This window comes from Sorex fumeus, unplaced genomic scaffold (genome assembly GCF_029834395.1).
Source record: "Sorex fumeus unplaced genomic scaffold, SorFum_2.1 ptg000061l, whole genome shotgun sequence".
Taxonomy (NCBI): domain Eukaryota; kingdom Metazoa; phylum Chordata; class Mammalia; order Eulipotyphla; family Soricidae; genus Sorex; species Sorex fumeus.
Genome location: NW_026606118.1, coordinates 5,257,191 through 5,274,347, shown reverse-complemented (window position 1 = coordinate 5,274,347; position 17,157 = coordinate 5,257,191). Strand labels below are relative to the sequence as shown.

At 55.3% G+C, this 17,157-nt stretch overlaps 1 protein-coding gene across 1 annotated transcript in view; it reads right to left on the bottom strand.

The window, feature by feature from the left end:
* The window catches only part of EZR (ezrin), a 32,638-nt gene that overhangs the window by 11,460 nt on the left and 4,021 nt on the right, over nucleotides 1-17,157 (bottom strand). The window contains exon 2 of the mRNA XM_056125929.1: nucleotides 2,524-2,607. Coding sequence (XP_055981904.1) covers nucleotides 2,524-2,607 — 84 coding nt within the window. The remainder of the gene's footprint in view (nucleotides 1-2,523; nucleotides 2,608-17,157) is intronic.

Genomic DNA, 17,157 nt, shown 5'->3' with positions numbered 1-17,157 from the left:
GACTGCCTGTCGAGCCCAAGGAAGGAATTCCAAGGTGCCAGTGTGGGTAGGCCCTGTCCGCCTCTTCTCTGCAGGCTAGTGCCCAGCCTTGGAGCGGGCATACTGAGCACCCCGGGCAGAGGGACCAGCCTCCTCTCAGCCTGCAGAAACCTGCAGTTCCCATCTGAAAAAGAGCCTCAGCCCCAGTGGCAGACTTCCCCTGAGCACCACCTGGAGTAATTCCTGAGCACAGAGTTGGGAGTAAGCCCTGAGCACTGATGGGGGGTTATTAAAAAAAAAATCCAAGTTGGAAACAGGAAAGCAACCTGCTGAACATCCTCAAACAGGGCTTGGAGGGCTTTGCTGTGGGATTTCAAGTCCCACGACATATAAAACGTGAAAAGCAGGTGACCACTGTCCAAAAATAATACTTCTAGTGAATGTGAAGGGAGCAAGGGCTGAACACACTCAAGCCGACCAATCAGGTGTCCGGACACACTCGAGCCGACCAATCAGATGTCTGGACACACTCGAGCCGACCAATCAAGTGAACACACTTGAGCCGACCAATCAGGTGTCCGGACACACTCGAGCCGACCAATCAAGTGAACACACTCGAGCTGACCAATCAGGTGTCCGGACACACTCGAGCCGACCAATCAGGTGTCTGGAGCACTCGCTCCACTTCCAATCCGAAGTGGCAGAAGTCAATTTCCAGTGCCCAGAGTCCAGGCCTGGCCAGACCCTGCCCCTAACGCGGGCTGCTCCTCCAGGGGGGGTGGGGGGTGTAGGTGGCTGTCACCAGGCTTCCGTGGGTCACAAGGAGAGGAGAGAATTTTGCCTTTTACCAGCCTTACTCGGGAGACCTTGCTGAAGCCCGGCTTACCCAGCTGGAGCTTTTTAGAAGGTTCTGACAGAGAAGAGCAAGGCTCTATGCCAAGCAAAGACATGGACATGTGGAGGGACAGTGTGTCAGGGTGGGGGACAGTGTGTCAGGGTTGGGGACAGCATGACAGGATGGGCAGGAGTATCCTCATCATCCTGGAGTGGCCAAGGCCGGACAGGCAAAACTTGGGGCTGTGGGTGAGTGGGGTCTGCCCGGGGTTTCTCTGGCACACTGTCGGGGTGGTGCTGGGACACCCAGGAGACCAGGCACCGGCTCTGTGCATGTGTCCTTTAACCCGACAGCACAGGGCTGAGGGTGCCCACAGCTGCCCATTCCGTCCCTGGCAGTACAGTGCTTGGGGTCTCTCCTGGGTGGAGCCAAACCAAAGATGAACAGGCAGATGAAAAGCAAAAACGGGTCTGGGGTCCTGGGGCACCCTGCAGAGCTGCCCGCACGGCCTCTCCCCTGCCCGCACACTCCACCCTCACTGCAGGCTGACCTCTGGGGAACCTTTAGATTCCTGCCCCAAGTCCAGCCCCACCTGGCCGTAAATCCTTATCCTTAGTGGGCGAGGCAAGAAGGGGGTGCCCTCCACGCCATGGCACCGCTCGGGCCGAGGGGCGTGGCCGAGCAGCCCGGGGGCAGGCGGGCAGGCACACCCTGGCACCCTCAGCCACACTCCTCCAGGCTGCTCCCCGGGGCGGGATCTGCCTGTCCACTGGCAGGGAGAGAGAAAGGTGATGGGAGGGGTTGGGCAGGCCCCCCAGGCAGCCCACCTGCACGGGTACCAAACTCAGGTCATTTCTGGGGGCTCTCAGCAGCCTCACTGGACCCAGCACAGATGCCCGCTCCCTGCAGAGCTGGGAGCTAGCTGCCCATGGGGGTCACCACTGCGCCTCACTCTCGCACCCGTCAGGAGGGTCCCCATCACGCCCACAGCTGCGAGGAGAGCAGAAGGCCACCCAGTCCCAACAACACCCCAAGACTCGGTGTCCAGTCTGCAGACCCCTGAGAGCCTGCGCACAGCTGGGCAGAGCAGTGAGTCCTGGGCTGCTCAGGACCTGTCCGTTCAGCTCCCTGCTCCCACGAGGGTCCCCCTGAGAACCACCCCCTTCCCACTAGGAATCTGCCTCCAGGGGTGAGATGCGCTTTAATGGGGAGGCAGATGGGATCTTGTGGTGCAGGGTGAGAGACACCTCTAGGTGCCATGCAAATGCCCACTTTGGGGTTTCTAGTGCCAATGAGCACAGCCCCGACTGCCCTCCCCCTGCACTGTCCCGCACCTAGGGATGGGGACCTCTGCCAGGGGACAACTTCAGGGTCACTTGAAGCATCTGCACCCCCAGCCCCCGGGCACACCTGCACAGCTGTCATCTAGGGCCTGCAGGAGGGGCTGGCAAAGTTGAAGTGTTACAGGGGGCCCTGGGTGGGGAGTCCAGGGCTGCTGACTCCCTTCAGCAGGCAGGTTCTCGTCCTTCCCTGTGCCCCGTGCCAACCCGAGCGAGCTGGGGACTCCTGAGGCCCAGGGTAGGGAGGGTTCAGTGCTGAGGGGCAGCAGGGTGGCAGGTCCCGCTCACAGCAGCTGGACTCACTGCCACCAGGGAGACAGTGGCATCTGGCAGCAAACAAATCCCCCCCGCTGGTGAACAGCCACTGACCTGGTCAAACAGCTGTTTGCCGGTGGTGTTGGGCTGGATGGCGAACTCCAGCTCCGCGTCCATGGACGTGACCCGGACATTGATCTGAAAAAACAAGACAGGAGTTGAGCCACTCGCGGTCTCCACAGAAGTGACAGCCCTGCCCACGCCACTCACCATGTGCACAGACACGCGTGTGAGAGCGTGCACACAGTCCAGAGGCTCGGCATGTAGCCACACACGTGGCTGGTGGGGCTCAGCACACATGTACACCTGCGTGTGTAAGCACCCCAAAGGAGAGCATACATAGGCACTCAGCATGGGAGGTCATACTCGCCCATGCAATGAGCCCCGCTCTCTGCCCACAAAAGCAGAGATTTTCCCAGACACCATCTGCTGGGACCCTTCCAATGGTCAGTGGGCAGGAGACTCCTGAGAACTGACTGCAGTGGTGAGTGCAGGGAGAGGAGGGTCCCATGGCCAGGATGCTCAGTGGGAGAAACGGCAGAAGACACCTCTCAGAGAGTGCTAATCAGAGGGGGGTTAGACAACGGAGACACAGGCAGAGGCGTCCAAATGCAGAGTAAGACAAGCACACGGCACAGATCAGGGTGCGAGGGGCTGAGATGCACCCTGAAGCCTGGGTGCCCGAGTCCCCGTGGGCCTGGGAAAACCCATTTCAAATTCCTAAGAAAAGCCAGAAGAATCGGATGAGGAGCTTGCAAAGTCGATGCATTACCTCCTCATCCCAGAGGGAACCCCCACATCCGTGGCAAAGGTTCAGAGAGGTTTCTGGGGGGTGGGGGGGACGGATCTCTGGAGCACGCCCCACCTGGACACCACGAGGGTCCTGCCCTCCGGTCTCCTGAACCCAGCACTGCCCGGATCTGCTCTCCTGGCCCGTCGTGGCCTTTGGGATGGAAACTTGAGCACATCGCAGTAATCCAGGCTGAAGGCCCCACGCCTGCTCCTGACGCCCACCAGCACAGACCAGCACAGACCAGCACGCAGGTCTGCCCCAGCCCCCCAGCACTCTCGGTGGGTGTGCCCAGGCCACAGTCCTCATGATGCCAGGGTGCCGCCCGGCAAAGATGGGGCCACAAGGACAATAAAACCGGGACCAGCAGTGGGTATTCCCTGCACTGCTCATGCCCCTGGCTCGGGCTAGAATGCCCCAGAATTTCTTACTTTTAGCAGCTCCCTAAATTACAAAATCCAGATTGTTTGATAAGGGTGTAGACTGCTACCAGTATGTGCTGGACAGTCTTCACCCACAGGCTGGGCAGGAAGGTGCGAGGTGCAAGGACAGGTGTACTAACACAATCACGTGCACGTGTGTGTGTGTGTGTGTGTGTGTGTGTATGCGCGTGCGTCCATCCATCCATCCATCCATCCATCCATCCATCCATCCATCCATCCATCCTATTTGCCCCAATGTCTCACAGGTCTGGCCATCAGCAGTCTCCATTTTGCAAGGCCACCTCAAGTACTAGAGTGCTTGGCATTCCTGAGCCTCCCACTGGATCCAGTGTCCCTGTCCCATGGAAAAGCATGTCTCCATGCACACACAACACACAACACACATACACACTCTCTCTCTCCCCAAAACTCAGAAAGAGAAGACGACAGTCTTCCTCCCTGCTCTAGCTCTCTTTTGTGAGGGACTTTTTCACACAAATCCCGGCCCACAGCTCCAGGGCCGTGGGGAGATGCCGGCTCCCATTTACCGAAGCACTAAAGCCTTTCCTCTTCCTTGTTCCAGGGGTCCATAGGAAGCAAGTGTTTTTAGTGCTCTAGAGACCGTGTTTGCACAGAAAAGCGGTGGGCGTGTCCGCCACACACTCAGAGTGAGTGGTCCCTCGGGAAAGCCGGGTCCCAGGCATCAGTGGGCCTCCAAACGCAAACTTTGGGAGAAAGGGTGTGTGGTGGCTCTCTGCCGCCCGGCTCGCCCTGATCACACACACCTTATCAGGACCACGTGTGCGGAAGCAGGAGCTGCTAAGCACCTGCCCCTCCTGTGGCAGCACGAGGGTCCTTGGAATCTACTTTCCAGTCTCTTAGTTGGGGACGGACGGGGCTGGTGATTAAATAATTTTGGTCTCCTGGGACTGGAGCAATAGCACAGCGGGTAGGGTGTTTGCCTTGCACACGACCGACCCGGGTTCGATTCCCAGCATCCCATATGGTCCCCTGAACACCGCTAGGGGTAATTCTTGAGTGCAGAGCCAGGAGGAACCCCTGTGCATCGTCGGGTGTGACCCAAAAAGCAAAAAAAAAAAAAAAGTTTCTTGGTCTCCTGCACCCTCCCCACCTGCACACACAGAGTGGATGAAGATTTAATAATTCATGTGTCTCCTTCAAATGCTATCCCATGAGTGCTGAGACACAGGTCATCCTGGGAGTTCAAGTCCAGAAAAGGAACCAAGGAACTCACGCTCAGGCTGGCCAGCACCGATGGGCGTTAAGTCTCCCAGAGAAAGTGTGGCACTCCCCAGGTTCTGGGTCTCCGCCCCGGAATCTGCAGTTTTTATTTCATTGTTACTTTTGTTTGTTTTGCGGTCACACCCAGTGGTGCTCAGAGCTTACATCTGGTTCTGTGCTTGGGGATCACCCTGGGTTGGCCACATGCGAAGCAAGTGCCTTACCCGCTGCTGTTCTGTCTCTCCAAGCCCCTCAGCAGTTTTTAAAGCCACTCAAACAATTCTGAGGACAGGCCCACTTGCAGGCCCAGGGAACCCTGCACTCAGGGCGAGTGCCTGGACACCAAGCTGAGGGTGTGTTCCCCCTGGGTCAGAGCCCCACTGGACCAGGTGTCCGGAGATGCCTTCCAGCTCTGACACGCAAGGACTGAGTCAGAGGATGAGATGCAGATAGGCGGGGAGGGGCCGCGGGCAGGGCAACAGGCATCATCTCTGTCGGGAAGGCTCGGAAGGGGCAGGCCCAGGAGGGCAGCCCATGCAGCCAAGGTCCCTTCACAGTCAAAGGTGCTAAGCCCTTGACAAGCCAGCCGACAGCCCGTGCCAGCCTCTGGGCTGGGCACCAAGCGCAGCTAGCCTGAGACCAGGGCACTGGCCGGACACTCCCCACTGCCCCATGGCCTGGCCACGCCCCTGCCTCAGCCCACGCATCATCTCAAGAACCCACTTCATGGTGGTTTGTAAAATGAAGGAGCTAGCACTAATTTAGGAGTCTTCCAGATCTAAATCCCGTCATTTAGAAACCACTGAGTGCGTGCTGGCACTTCTGAGTCAGGCTCTGGGGACCCTGCAAAATTATCTGGCCTTGAAAGGGAGAGGGATCAAGAGTTGATGGGACCTGGGATTGAGTGAGGTCAGGTAAATTAAGGTTCTCGGTAGTATACCCCACCCCCCCACACCAGCCCACTCTTTAACAGAAAGTCTGAGAGTCTCTGCCATGACGGTGCAAATTGTAAAATCCCAGAATAGTGTCATTTCCTACAATTTCCAAATTGTTCTGCCCAGGGACTTTTTATTCTCCAGGAACCTTACTTTTCAGGATGCACTTTGGAAACCATGATTTCAGACCTTCCCGATTTACTTTGCTCAGAGTTGTACCCAAGCATCCTGTAGCAAAGCCTGAGAGATCTCGTGAGGCAAGCCTGCAACTGTCTGACAATGAAATATTCTATTTTATGTCTAACCCACGGGAGCACTGGAGTTGACGGTCGAATGACATCCTAGTTATTACCCTGGCTTTGTGAAAAACAAAAACACTGCCATAGACTTTTCCCCGAGGGAAAGTGCTCATGTCCTCCTGAAATACTGGCTCTCCCAGGATCGCTCAACCACGTCTTTTCAGTTAATAAAACCGAATGAAGACAGAGGGAAAAGCAAGCAACCAGGTCTCCTCTTAGCACCTTGCACTGTTCCCAGCCACTTTCCTGTGTACTCCAGAATCCGGAGCAGCACCCACAGTAGTGGAAATGTTCCATGGAAGCCGGGACTCCCGGGCAGCAGTAACTGCCAGCTCCACACGGGCACACCTGCCTCTCGGCCCCACCAAGACGACACGGGCCTGACCTTTCCTAATCATTCCAAATGTCAGCGCTGTTTTCCAACATTCCAGTCTTCCTCGGAAGGCGCCACTTCAGCAACTTCGAACAGCTTTCAAATATTTGGACAAGACCTTTCGAATACTTAGAAACACTCTGATAGGAAGTCGAGAGTCAACTTTCCCCGACAAATGGGGCGGGGAGGGGAGACGATAAATGAGTTAGAAAAGCCTTTTCCCGAGCTATTTCTGGTCCACTTAATGGAAAAGTCATAGGGAAGATGGTGCGTTTCTTGCTTTCCAGGGTGAGTCACCTGTATGCTTTGTTAATGACAGCTCTGCCGAAATGCAATCGACACCCCATAAAGACTCACCCATTTGCCATGTGCAACTCCGTGGTTTGGGTTGCACAAGTGTCTCTCTTGCATCTAATTTTAGAACATGACATCACTCCGCCCCCAGCCCCCAGAAACCCTGAGCCGTTAGGCATCACTCCCCTCCGCTCCCTCCCCCAGGCAACCAGGGCTACTCGCTGTCCTGAGCGCTGTCCCTGTTCCGGGCCTTTCCTGGAAACAGGATCACCGGGGCGTCCTGAGAAGCCAGACGGCAGACCCAGCGGCCGGTTCAGGCCACCCCACTGTCATCTTGACTTCCAGGGAGTCTGTCCACTCACGCATCGGCTGCCCACTCTGCCTCACTCACGATAAGGAAACAGCTGGAAGACAGGGCAGTGTGACCCGGCCATCTGTGGTCACACGGGCACCGCAAACTGACCGAAAAAACTGATGGGGGAAAACGGAGATGGAAGAAGAGGGAATTCCACTGAAATGCCGTAAGGGAGCGGGCTGTCTGCACGGACTGCAGCTCTGCTGTGGTCTGGGGAAGGCGGCCAAGCCAGGGCGCGAGCACACTCGAACCCTGTATTCCTCCTGCTGGACTCTCCCACAGTCCCGTGGGGGTCGTTCCTCCCCACATCACATCTGCTCGGAGGATTCGAGGCGGTGCCGAGACAGAGCACGCCCGAGGACCCGCCCTCACGGCAAGCTCCCGGCGACCACAGCCAACAGACCAGCTTCCGCTCCGGGCTCCCTGAATGAGCAGACACTTCTCCGGAGTTCTGCCAGGCGGCTCAGGGACACGTGGCAGCCCCAGCCGCATCTCAGGACAGAGTCTCCCTAGTGATGGCCACTTTGGGAGTCATCAAGGACTTGGGCCTCAGCATCTATGCGATTCCCCAGGCCTCCTTCTCTCTTGCCCCGATTCCTGGGCCCCAACAGAGCCTGTTTGCAGAGCTGAGGCCTCTGGCCAGACGGGCAGACTGAAACTACAGCTGGGCCCAGGGGAGGCCACCGGCCTACACTGCCTCCAGCAGGCACTGGCCAGCTGAAGCCATTCGGGGAAGGTGCCCGGTCTCAGCCCTCTGGGTCCGACCCCTCTGCAGGACGGAGACTCCTGCACTGTGCTAGGTGGACACGCGTGGCCATTTCCCACTAGAGCCAGGAAACAAGCAACCTGCCGTGCTCCCCTGGGCTGACCCAAAGCACCTAAACAGCCAGTGGGAGGTGAAGCTACACTGGCCCCCGCAGTATAACTGGATAGGGAGGATGGGGAAAGACATGTTCTGTTTCTAAGTGAATTCTTCCATTTCAGACTCTTAAAGGGCTATTTTTTTTTAAATTAAATGCCTCTAGAGAGGCATTGTTTATTTTTATTTTATTTTTTTGGCTTTTTGGGTCACACCCGGCGATGCACAGGGGTTACTCCTGGCTCTGCACTCAGGAGTTACTCATGGTGGTGCTCAGGGGACCATATGGGATGCTGGCAATCGAACCCGGGTCGGTCGCATGCAAAGCAAACGCCCTACCCACTGTGCTATCTCTCCAGCCCCTTAAAGGGCTATTTAAAAGGTAACTTTGTTTCTACCTGTCCTACAAAAGGAATGTTGATCTTGGCCATGGGGCCTGCTCCTCGGGCAACCCTGTTTACACACACGGAACGCGGAGATTCTGTGAACGTGGCTGAGAACCCGGGAAGCAGAGTTAGCAGCTTTAACCCATAAGGCAGCGTCCAAAGCACCTGCAGCCGCTCATTTAAGAACAGAGGCTGAAATAAAAAGCCGGGTTCCTGTAGGAAGGCAATTATCAAAACCAAGATGAGCCAAGTGGAAGGGTGGTGGTTCTGAACGCCCGGTCACTCTGCCTCCACCCAGGGCCATCTCGGTGCCCAGAGCAGGGCTGGGCTCCAAGTAGGAAAGTCCAGATGACATGTTCGAGCTCGAGGCTCTGCTGACCTTCAGCAGGGAGAACCACCAGCGTAAGCACATCCTATAGATATGGCCACCCCAGCCCATCTGCAGCCAGCAGTGATGTTCTGGTTCCCCCTTTCTCTAGAGCTTCGTGGCTTCAGCTACACCCGGTCACGTCGGGCTTTCCAAAGCCGGGAAAAGGGGGCTGGAGCAATAGCACAGTGGGGAGGGCGTTTGCCTTGCACATGGCCAACCCAGGTTCAATCCCCGGCATCCCATAGGGTCCTCCAAGCACCGCCAGGAGTAATTTCTGAGTGCAGAGCCAGGAATTAACCCCTGAGCATCGCTGGGTGTGACCCAAAAAGAAAAAAAACAAAACAAAACACTAAATGAAGGAGAAGACACAGAGGGGGCCAGGAGGCTGGCCTGCTGGACTAGGCAGCGTTCTCTCGGGCCAAGCGAAGCCCAGTTGGCGCCCCTCCCGGGGGCAGGCTGCAGGTCAAGATAACAGAGCTGTTAGCCTGCTGGGTCACCATTGCCACGTGCCAACGGGGCGGTGGGGCCAGGTGGGCAGCAGAGATACGGGCAGCGGCACAAGGGGGAATGTTGTCATCTTTTATTGCCCCGTAAGAACAATAAAGCCATCAGAGGTTCAGGTGGACGAGAGTCCACGGGTGACCGCTCCGATGGCCCCAATGAGGTCAGAGTCCTCCTCGCAGCCTTGTTCGCCCTGGAACTTTCCTGGGAGGCATGAAGGGCTGTGGCCACCTGCCCCACAGGGCTCGGCCACTGCACGCACCCCCCCCCCCCAGGTCCCCGAGGAGAGCCAGTGACCGCTGCCCCCCCCCCCCCGCCCCTTGGCGTAACCTTGGGGTTCTGGGGCTGCTCGGTGAGGGGGCGGCCACTGTGGACGAGGCTCCCTCTGTCCAGGGCTGGGGAAATGGGGGCCAGGAAAGATTCCCCCGGCAACCCCCCTCCCTCCCTGCCCCTCAGACTCGCAGCCTGCAGAGCTCTTCAAGGCGGTTCCTCTCGGTGAGTCTGAATTACAAAGTCAACATTTCTGAGCTGGTGGTGAAAATTACCTGTAAGTTTACACAGAGACTTGGAGGGCCCAGATGGAGACAAATCCTCCCCCGAATCTCAAGAACACGGCTGCTGGGCGCAGAGAGGGCTCCTTGGCTGCAGCCCAGCCCGCTTGGGGGACACGTGGTCCCAGCACTGCCAGGAGCCGGGAGTCATGTCTGAGCCTCCCCGGGTGTGGCCCAAACCCCAAAACCAAAGTCACCTGGCATGAAATCTTTCTCAAGGGCTCCTTTGCCTCTGAAAGCAGCCCACTTCCTGTCCCCGACCCACTTCCTGTGGGAGGGAGGCCAGCCGCCTGACCAGTCCTGTTTGTGCTCCTCCTGCAGAGAGCAGGGAACGCCCGAGCCCAGAGCAGCCTCAGCGGCCGTGGGTGAGAGGCCAGCACCCCGCTGTGCTGAGCCGGCCCCTCAGCTCCCGGCAAAGGCAGTGCCTCGGCGTGGGGAAACCGAGGCAGGGGTGGCAGCTGGGAGGATGCTGCATGCATCCGTGCTACTGAGCAATTCATCAGCACGGGCCTGTGCCAAGAACACGGCTGACCCGCCACCTGTTCATCGGTCGCGACTTTTGTTGCTTTGTTTGGGAGGCCACGGCAGTGATGCTTAAGGCTGACTCCTGGCTCCGTTCTCAGCGATCACTGGAGGTGCTTGGGGGACCGTATGGGGTGCCAGGGATCAGAGCGGGCTCACCCACATTCAAAGCGAGCGTCTTACCCCTGGTGCCATCTCTCTGGCCCGCAAGCTCCACTTCCGGGTGAGCTTCTAGAAGGAGGCCCAAGAGCTCCCACGGCGGTATACACGTGTGGTCACTGATTTGTTCTCTTTTGATTTTTTTTGTGGTGCAAGGAATCAAATCAAAGCCTGGGCCACATACACACACACACACACACGGCAAGTGTGTGTCTTCTCCGGGATTACACAGGGCACTTAGGACACTACTTTAGAATGGAAAGGGGAAAGAAATAATTAAAGAATATCACACCCAGCTCAAGAAAAAGTGGGGAGGGACGTTGCAGAGAGCCAGAATGCAGGTAGGGCATTTGTCCTGAATGTGGGCAACTGTGTTCGATCCCCAGCACCCCATATGGTCCCCTAAAGAGCCCCCAGGGGTAACTCTTGAGCACTGAATCAGGAGTAAGCCTTGAACGTGGGCGGAGTGGCCCGAGAAAACAAAATGAAAATAAATCTAAAAAAGGAGCCTTTCCAGAAACACTCGGCTCTCTCTCCCCGCCCACTGCCGGCGGAATGAATGGCCACTCAAGGTCACGTTCGCTCTCGCTGGTGAGGGTGACGGGCTGCCAGTGACATGTGATTTCCGCTCCACCAGATGTGTCACACCTACTTCAGATTTAGCTCATTGAAAATCGGAGGTTAATTATATCCACGAACTTCAGATCCCGTAAAAGGCGAGAGAGGGCCAAGGTGTCTGCCCCATGCTACCGTGGCTTGAACCCAGGAGACAGGAAAGTCAATGCAGGAATCTAAACTCACTGCCTCCCTGGAAGGCAGCCCTTCCTTTGTAGTCTCGATGGCTGTGAAGAGCCTCTGCTTTCTAGTCTAGTGGTGTGCAGGGATGGAGAGGCTGACCCAAGCCCTGAACCCAGGGTGGGAGGCTGAGGGTCCCACAGAGCCTCAAGAACAAAGAACTGAATTCCTCTGCGTATTTCACTCTTGCTCTTTCAGTCCCGAGTCAGACTCTGGTCTTGGGCTATTTCCAAGCATCTTTGACCTCTTCATCCCTGGTTAAGAACACAAATCGGCGAGAGAACGTTTCTTCTACAAGAAACTCAACCGCGCTGGCTTTGAATTCGGCCAAGACCGTTTCTTGTGTTGCCACTCATCAACAAGTATGCTAAGACTCTGCGTGGTCTTTTTCCTCTTTTTACATTGATTATTGTGTGTAAACATGATTACAATCATGTTCATGGTGATGTCTGTTGGCCTAACCGCTTTTGTTTTCCAACTTGCATCAAAAAGCCTTCCAAATTTTGTTTGGATAAGCAAAGAAAGCTGCGGCTTCTATATATACCTGCATTCCTGAAACTACACCAACTCGAAAACCCAGCACCAGCTCCTTCCTACGTGGTCACAATCAGGTCGGTTCCATAGGTGTAAGGGCCAGGGGATTCAGCTCCCAGGGGTTCATGGCCCATGAACTCGCCACCCTCCTGCCTCTTTTCCTGCAGTGCCCCCCCCCCCCGGACCCCCCACCCCCATTCCCCAGCTCTGAAGACAGCTGCGGAAAACTTCACTCCGTGCTCCACACTTGATTGTGCTCCCTTGGAATTTTGGGTCTTGAGAAAGCGGCTATTGAGACCGTGACCTATTTCCAGCTGGGTCACAGTGCTCCCCTCCCCCACCCCCAAAATCGTGGGAATTCAGAGGCACCGCCGAGCTGCCTGGGAACAAGCAGTTCTGTGTGTTTCCAAGTCAACTGCAGTTCTGCCTCGGGGCTGCCGGACACAAAGGCGGTGGGCGAGGGCCCCGTGGGCCCCGGTGAGTCATGCACCCCGCACCCCGGCAGGCCTCGGGTCTGGGGACCTCCCGCAAGGGTGTCTGCACGCACACGCCTCCCGCGACTCGCTCACTCCCCTTCCTGGGGTCTGGATACGTGCAAGCAGCTTGCTCTCTCCCCGAAACAAGCTTGGCTCTAAGACTCTTCCTGGCATCTTGGAAATCTGAAACACCACAGCAGAGAGGGGGCCAGTGAGCATGACCGCCACCCCCCACACTCAGAGGCCTGTCTCCCACTTACACTTGATGGCTTAGAGGTGTTCGCCTGGTCTCAAGCTGGGGGGATGGGGGGATCTTTTATCCCCCTGTAAATGGGTCCACTAAGTCGCTGGGCCTTCTTAGCGCGTGCACGCAGCCGCTATGCTACGATCAGATTCCTCCGTAGTTAAAATGCAGCCAATATTTCGTCTTTTCCCATGGCTTCCAAAGTCCCTTTTCACAGGTTCATTGTCCAAATAGCCTAAGACGCCTCCCGGCTCCGGCCCTCTGATCCGCGCAAACAGCCCCACGTGGACTCTGAGCCTCCCGACTGGCCCTGTCTGGCCAGTTTCTTAATGAAGATCAGGTTCCCCCACCCGAGCTGCCATCTAAGCCCCACTTAAGAATGTCACCCACATAGCAGTGGGTGATGGAAGCAGAGACTCGAGGAGCCGGGGGCAGGGCCGGGACTGCGGAATCACAGCAATAAAGCACCTGAGATCTTGAGGCCGGGGATGGAGAGAGTAGGGTGGCACGCAACACACACACACACACACACACACACACACACACACACACACCTGCAAGGGCCAACTAGACTAAAAGCATTTTCACAGAGGCAGACACACACACACACACACACACACACACACACCCTGCAAGGGTCAAGTAGACTAACACACATACACACACACACCGCAAGGGTCAACTAGACTAAAAGCATTTTCACAGAACTAGACACACCACACACATACACGCACACACACGCGCGCGCACACACACACACACACACACACACACACACACACCCCGCAAGGGTCAACTAGACTAAAAGCATTTTCACAGAGGCAGCCGCCATGGAATGTTCGCTCTCAGTGTTCGCCCAGAGTTTACCGTTGCCTGTGTGCTTCTGTGACTTGTTTTTCTAGAAACGGGTTCAGGCAGAGCCAGCTGAGGTCCGCCCGTAGGAGTGCACAAAGGGAGTTACTCGCAGGACACACTTCCTTGCACCTGTGAGGGGATCCAGGCAGGAGGACTTGATCGATGGGCTCGCACAGCAGCGCAGAGCTATCCCCGAAACTGCCCTGGCTTCCCTCCCCCTGCAGAGGTGGGGCAGGAAGCAAGGAGGCAAGGAGGCGGCTGGGCCTCTCTTGGGAGCCTGCAGGAGCACTCTGGCAGTGGCTGCAGTGACAAGACGCCCTGCTAGACTCTTGTCTTCATGACAAGAGAAGCTTCTAGAAAGTGCATGCTCACCGCCCAAAGGCCGACTCGAGTGGGAGCCTCCTTGGCGAGTGGCAGAGTGGCCAGTATGGGCTGACAGCACCAGCACCAGGTGGCAGCTACGGCATGGGGTCCCCGTAGGCCTGCAGAAGCGGCCATCCGGAGAGGGCCCTCGGCCAATCAGCTCTGAGCTGCACGCTCAGCTGTCAGGGTCAGGGCTGTCCCCTATGGCCTGGGCTCCTCCCATGGGTCCCCGAGCTCCGCAGGCACCCAGTCCCTGGGCTGCCCAGAGAGAGGCAGGAGTGTTTACCCACCGGGCATCACTCCTCCCTCTTTATCTGCTAGAGAGTAAGAATTTCAAGTTTGTTCTAGAAGCTGATAACAATCCCTTTTTCAAAATATCACTCTGCAATCTGCGGCCACGAAAAGCTAACAGGGTATCTACCATGGTACGTGGCTGACCCAGGTTTGATCCCCACACTCCATAGGGTCCCCCAAGCGCACCGGGAGTGATCCCTGAGCACTGCTAGGTATGGCTGAAAAACAACAACAAACTAAGTCCCATGAAGTCCAGTAAGAGCATGGAGGGAAGAGGGTTGGGTGTGTGTGTGTGTGTGTGTGTGTGTGTGTGTGTGTGTGTGTGTGTGTGTGTGTTTAGCGGGGGAGAATTCTATTTTACAGTGGTAGAAGTTAGGGATCAAGTTACACAGCCAAGGTGATGGGATTCTCATTCACAAACTATAGGAGGTTCAAGTTTAAATTTTCTTTCCTGGTTTTGTTTTGGGGCTCAGTCCTGGTGGTGCTCAGGGATCACTCCTGGTGGTGCTCAGGGGACCGTACATGGCGGGGAGGACTGAACTCAGGTCAGCTGCAAGCTCCTTATCCCGTCTAGCTCTTGGGTCCCAAAGTTTAAATTTTCACAATAGGAAAAAGCAGCTCATTTATATAACATTCTCTTAGCAACTCAAATATCAGGTACAAATTGCTTTCTTTCAGCCCGTGCCAGGAACCTGTCATTAGCCAATGGCTTAGCGAGTGAGACACAGGATCCCACCACTTTCTCTCGAGCAACAAAGCCCACAGGAACAGCAGCCCTGGAGAAAACGTAACCTCAGCGCTGGCCACGCCTGCTCCCGGGCTGGGGGACCCAGCACGACGGGTGAGACCAGCCTGCAGAAGGCTTTCTTGGGCGCTCAGAAGAACATCTTCAGGCCGGAACCAACGGGGTGGAGTTGCTTCCAGATACTATTAACTTAGACCTAAAAGACATCCCAGCTTAGACCAAACGCTCAACAGCAGTGACAGCAGGCTGGCAAATTTCCTACAAAGGGCCAGAGGGAAACATTTGAGGCTTCAACGGCCATCTTCGGTCTCTCTTGCATAACCGCCCTTTAAAGTCATCTAAAAATCACTACTGGCTGGCAGAAGCCAGTCAGAGGTACCTTCACCCACCCCATCTGAAAGGAAGAACAGCACTGCTATGTAAGCACACACTTAGAAACATACATGGCATAGCAGGAAGCCACCTGCCTGGCACAAGGCACCACACAGTCACCTGGGCACCACCAGGAGTGAGCCCTAAGCGCAGAGCACCACTGGTGAAACCCTACCCACGCCCAAATACATGTATACACACATACATGCATGTGTAACCACAGACACACATGCATGCACACACGCATGCACGCGCACACTCACTCACACACACACACACACACACACACACACAATTTCACACTGGTCTTTTCTCAGGCTATAGAAGGTGATTTGAAACTTTAAGGGAAGCGAAACCTCAAATATATTCCGGCCACTGTTTTCTGGTCCTCACAAAAGAACTAATGCTATTTTGATAAGGACCGTGAGAAGTCCTGGGGTCCTGCTCACCTACGGGCTCTTTCTCATCCCTCAGTGCCCTGCCAGGAGACCCCCCCCCCATCCTCAGTGCCACATCACCACCCATCACGGCACATGACACCTTTCCGGGGGGAGACCAGTGCTCCCTTCTCCCAGGCAACCCCGAGAAGCCCCCTTGGGAAACCGAATCAGAACTAAAACTCAGCCCCAGTGACAACTGCATGGAAAGAGTTACGAAGCGTGTTTCCAGGGAAACATGAAACAAGAAACCTATAAAGTTCACAGCATCTGGAGATCAACTATTTGGATTTCACTGACAAACTTTAGAGTCTCTGCTTACTCAAAAAGCATTCTTTTCATTTAAAGATTTATTTAAAAAAAAAACTATCTTAAAGATGGCAAGATTGAGGTTCTTCAGTGAGCAGGAAGCTAATTATAAAACTGGTAATTTGAAGGTTTTTAGGCATTTTAATTTTATTTGGTAGGTACGTTGACGGACAAAAGACATTTTATTGCCATTTAAAGTGCCTAAATGATATGCAACACAAGGTTCTATTTCCTTTTAAAACGAAACAAAAAACGACCACGTGCAGAAGTCTGGAAGAAGTTCTTTATACCAACACACACAGAGGTAAGGATGTCAGATGGAAAATACAAACATCTGCCCTTCAATAAATTCCCCACACTTCATCACAGTGAAACATCAGACATGTTTAAGTGTGAATTGGAGTAAAGTGTAAATCCATTCACTGAGTTCAAATACACACTCTGCTGTTCAACACTAAACTAATTTATAGGAAAGCAGGTGAGCAAGAAGTCCAGGTTATCCAAAAAAGTATCTAAATTCCATTATTTAGAAGATGTTTCCTGGGGGCCAGACAGATAGCACAGTGGGTAGGGCATTTGCCTTGCACGTGGCCTATCTGGGTTTGATCCCCAGCATCCCATATGGTCCCCTGAGCACCACCAGGAGTAACCCCTGAACACAGAGCCTGGGTGTAGCACCCCCCAAAAAATTAAATGAAAAATGTTTTCTTACCCAAACAAAATTACTCAAATTTACCTTTAAAAAATTTACCTTAACAAAATTACTCAAATTCTGTTAGCAATTTCTTTGTTTGTAGGACCAGAGAAGCCTATGAAAGGAACTGGGGTTCTGGGGGAGGGCTAAGAAGCACCAAAAAACAAGAATCAAGAGTGCCTTCCCGGCCTCTCCACGGAGGAAACCATCTCGCCTCTTTTTTGTCCCCTTCAAGACTAGCAGCCCAGGAGACAACCGCAGGCTGGCACCCGCTTTGCATGCAGGAAGCCGGACTTCCTTGGTTCCCATCACCGCAGGGGTGAGCACTGGGTGTGGCCCCAAACTGAAAACTAAAGACAGACAGCACTTGAGAGGCCTCAGGTCACTGCCCAGTTGAGGCCTGCAAGTGACCCACTGCTGAGCCACGCGGACCAGGAGGCGCGGCAGCTCCCCAGATACCCCAAACGCCCTCACCCCCGCACACACAGGGAGAAGTAAGGAGCTCAGATTAG